Source organism: Lactuca virosa, chromosome 5 (genome assembly GCF_052849685.1).
Source record: "Lactuca virosa cultivar CGN04683 chromosome 5, Lactuca_virosa_CGN04683_v6, whole genome shotgun sequence".
In the NCBI taxonomy this organism is placed as follows: Eukaryota; Viridiplantae; Streptophyta; class Magnoliopsida; order Asterales; family Asteraceae; genus Lactuca; species Lactuca virosa.
The window spans coordinates 309,399,093-309,402,642 of NC_136430.1; the positions used below are offsets into that span (position 1 = coordinate 309,399,093).

General features: G+C 35.4%; 1 protein-coding gene across 1 annotated transcript; it reads left to right on the forward strand.

Moving 5' to 3' along the window:
- The first annotated feature begins 229 nt into the window (after positions 1–229).
- Positions 230–3,158, forward strand: LOC145115011 (elongation factor 1-gamma-like). The gene is made up of 8 exons (XM_079051155.1): positions 230–380; positions 479–522; positions 1,045–1,194; positions 1,290–1,350; positions 1,440–1,492; positions 1,585–1,686; positions 1,821–2,325; positions 2,414–3,158. The coding sequence occupies exons 2-8, from the start codon at positions 514–516 to the stop codon at positions 2,791–2,793; spliced, it is 1,260 nt and encodes a 419-aa protein (XP_078907281.1). The 5' UTR covers positions 230–380; positions 479–513; the 3' UTR covers positions 2,794–3,158.
- The last annotated feature ends 392 nt before the right edge of the window (positions 3,159–3,550 follow it).

Genomic DNA, 3,550 nt, shown 5'->3' on the forward strand with positions numbered 1-3,550 from the left:
TTACATTACCATTAATCTAATAACATAAATTTTAAAGTTAATATAACAAAAAGAATTTAGACAAAATGGTATGAACCTTATAAATTGATAAATTATTTATGAAAATTTGACAAGTTAGAGAAAATAAATATTATTTGGAATATTTTTTTTAATGTAAAAGATAACATGTAAAATAAAATAGTGTTTGGAGAATCATGTTAACTCTATTTTAAGATTAACAAATAGAATGTGTTTGTAGATGTTTACGTTTAAGAGACCGGTGAGCATTGCAGTGCTCTGGTACTCTACTATGGATAGTCTTACTGCCTGCCTGGGCACCTCAATACCAAAACCCTAGATTTCTATTTGTCACTGCTTTGGGAGTAAACGCTGCGTACCAGGTATCGTTCTCTGCTCAATTATATACTCATTGTCCCATTTAATCGCCTTACTTTTCTTTACACCCTGATATACTGTTAAATTTTCTTTATTACTGTAGATCTCTATCAAAAGCGATCGTTTGTTCCTTAAGCAATGGGGCTGGTGAGTTATTCGTTTGTTGCTGTATCATTTTTTATAAGTTGGACGCTTGTTGTGCGGAGTTTGTGATGATTTCTCTTGTTTTGTATACAAATCGTACGAATGAGGATTTCGATGTGCAATCTTCGTGGATCGTTTTGTTTCGTTTACTAATTTTAACTTTTTTTTTGTTTGTTATATGAAAAAACTCACTGGAACTTTATTGTATACCTCAGCCACTAGAATTTTCAGATACTTATGCTGTTTTGTGTCATCAATCGGCTGTGTAGTTATAGTGATGTACTAAATCTTCTTGTCGATTTGGATGATTTTGTTTCATAATCAACTAGAAATGTTAGATGTTAATCGTGCACTTAATCTTCTATTTGTTTATGTTCTGGATGAGACCTAATTTTTGTGATTCATACATCCAATTCAATTGTTGAAACTTGAAACTGCTGTTATTGTTGCTTTACTATTATAAAGTGTGAGGTTTATTGTCAGTTTGCGATCATTTGATACTTACATTCTTGTATCCTGTTGCAGATTATGCATGCAGGGTCAAACAACAAGAACGTTTACAAGACATTAATTGCTGCAGAATATGTTGGTGTTGAGATCAAAATGGCTGAAAACTTTCAGATGGGTGTGTCAAATAAGACTCCTGAATTTCTTAAGCTGACCCCTATTGGAAAGGTATTGTTTTTCTGATATATAATCTGATTAAAACTTTTTACAAAATTCAAAATTTTATTTTTAGTTTTACATGATATGATTCATCATTGATGCAGGTCCCTGTTCTTGAGACTCCTGAGGGCCCTATATTTGAGAGTAATGCAATTGCTCGCTATGGTGATGAACCAAAAAGCCATTGTTGATTTGTTTCTAATCTTCTTCTGTTTTTGAGTGATTGGCTTACTTTGTTATGTTTTATGCTGCAGTTGCTCGTTTGAAACCTGGAAATTCTCTTTTTGGTTCTTCCCCAATAGAATATGTAAGTTTTTTTCGTTGTGATTTTTCTTATTATGAAAGAATAGTGATACTTATAACAAAGCTTACCTATTCTTATAAAAATATTTTATACAGGGCCAAATTGAACAGTGGATCGAGTTTTCTACATTGGAGCTTGATGCAAATATGAGGGGATGGGCCTTGCCAATATTTGAACATGCCAACTACATCAAATCTGTTAGTTACTCGTGCTCTTGTTTTTGGTTTTGCTTTCTTTTATCTATTTAAAAGTTTTTTTTTTTTTTTTTTTTCTCTTTTCCATGTGGTTTGTGAAATTGTCCAAATGATAATTTTGTGTGCATGTTGTGAAGGCTGAGGAGAGATATATTGCTGCTGTGAAGAGAGGTCTTGGTGCTTTAAACACACATCTTGCTTCACATACATTCTTGGTTGGTGATGATGTTACTTTGGCTGACATCATCATGACATGCAACTTTGCGATGTGTTTTAAATATTTATTTACAAAAAGTTTCACATCTGAGTTTCCTCATGTTGAGAGGTATTTCTGGACCATGGTTAATCAACCAAACGTCAGTAAGATAATTGGAGAAATCAAACAAGCAGAAGTTCTTCCTCCCATTCCTTCAGCCAAGAAACCAGAAGCCAAACCAAAACCCGAGCCTAAAAAGGAAGTCAAGAAAGAAGAAGCCCCCATGCCCAAGCCTGAATCCGAAGCTGCCATAGAGGAGGAAGAGGCACCCAAGCCTAAGGCAAAGAATCCTCTTGATTTATTGCCTCCAAGTTCAATGGTTTTGGATGACTGGAAAAGGCTTTACTCAAACACCAAAACTAATTTTCGTGAGGTTGCAATCAAAGGTATTTTCATTTTTGACTTTTTTAAAAAAAAAAAAATATCTTCTTCTCAGACAACAGTTGGCTGATATATTTATTGATTTTGTTGCAGGTTTTTGGGACATGTATGATCCAGAGGGATACTCTCTTTGGTTTTGCAACTACAAGTACAATGATGAGAACACTGTCTCATTTGTGACAATGAACAAGGTTGGTGGATTCCTTCAGCGTATGGATCTTGCAAGGAAATATGCTTTTGGAAAGATGTTGATTATTGGAAACGAGCCTCCATTCAAGGTCAAGGGTTTGTGGCTTTTCCGTGGGACTGAAATCCCAAAATTTGTGATGGATGAGTGTTATGACATGGAGCTTTACGAGTGGACCAAGGTTGACCTTTCTGATGAGGCTCAGAAGGAGCGAGTGAATCAGATGATTGAAGATTTTGAGCCTTTTGAGGGTGAAGCTCTCTTGGATGCCAAGTGCTTCAAGTGAGGGGAAATGCTGATAGCCAGATACCTATCTTGATCCATCAGATATTGTTTGTGTAAAACAAAGACCATAATATAGTGATATGCAAAGTTCAAGGTGTCCCACAAGCATGTTTAGCAATTTTACGACTACAAAAGATGTGCTATATTGTAATATCGATATGGTAAGCAAAATGTGAAATGAAAAGCAAGTAGCAACCCATTTAACACTATGCATTTCAAGTAAGAAAGCAAAAGGTGAATGTAAAGCAAGACATTTTGTTGTAGTCCTAAAATACTTTGATGTTAATGTTACCAAGTGTAGCATGTGTAATATATTAGTCTATGCGATTGATTTGTGTGGCCAACATCAATAATTTTAGACTCAAAGTTGAAGCTCCAGAACTGGTATTTCCTCTTTGTAATTAGGCTCATTTAGTAGTGGTTAGGAAAGAAACTTTTGTAATTATGCTTAATGCATCGGTTAATGCCTCAATGTTAAAGCTCCATTGGTCAAGATGCTTACAACTGGTACCTTTTAATGTCTGAGTTCCATGATTTTGGGTCTAGATTGATGAGACTCTCTCAAAAGTTTAAAAAACTTTAGGCTAAGAGGAGTGGGGTGTTAAAGCCCCTCGCTATGCTCGCTATTGTTGTTGGAACACAACCCCCTAGCACTCGCTAGGGGGCTAGCTATCTTATCCTCGTTAAGCACTTGACGAGACGAGAGAAAAAGTTTGTGCGATGTGATTGGTGGAAACTTATTTGAATGGATTACAATC

Bases quoted from the DNA above. Each gene is read 5' to 3' on its own strand.
- LOC145115011 (XM_079051155.1), top strand. The intron at 1,195-1,289 runs GTATTGTTTTTC...TCATTGATGCAG, and splicing joins AGCTGACCCCTATTGGAAAG to GTCCCTGTTCTTGAGACTCC. The intron at 1,687-1,820 runs GTTAGTTACTCG...CATGTTGTGAAG, and splicing joins ATGCCAACTACATCAAATCT to GCTGAGGAGAGATATATTGC.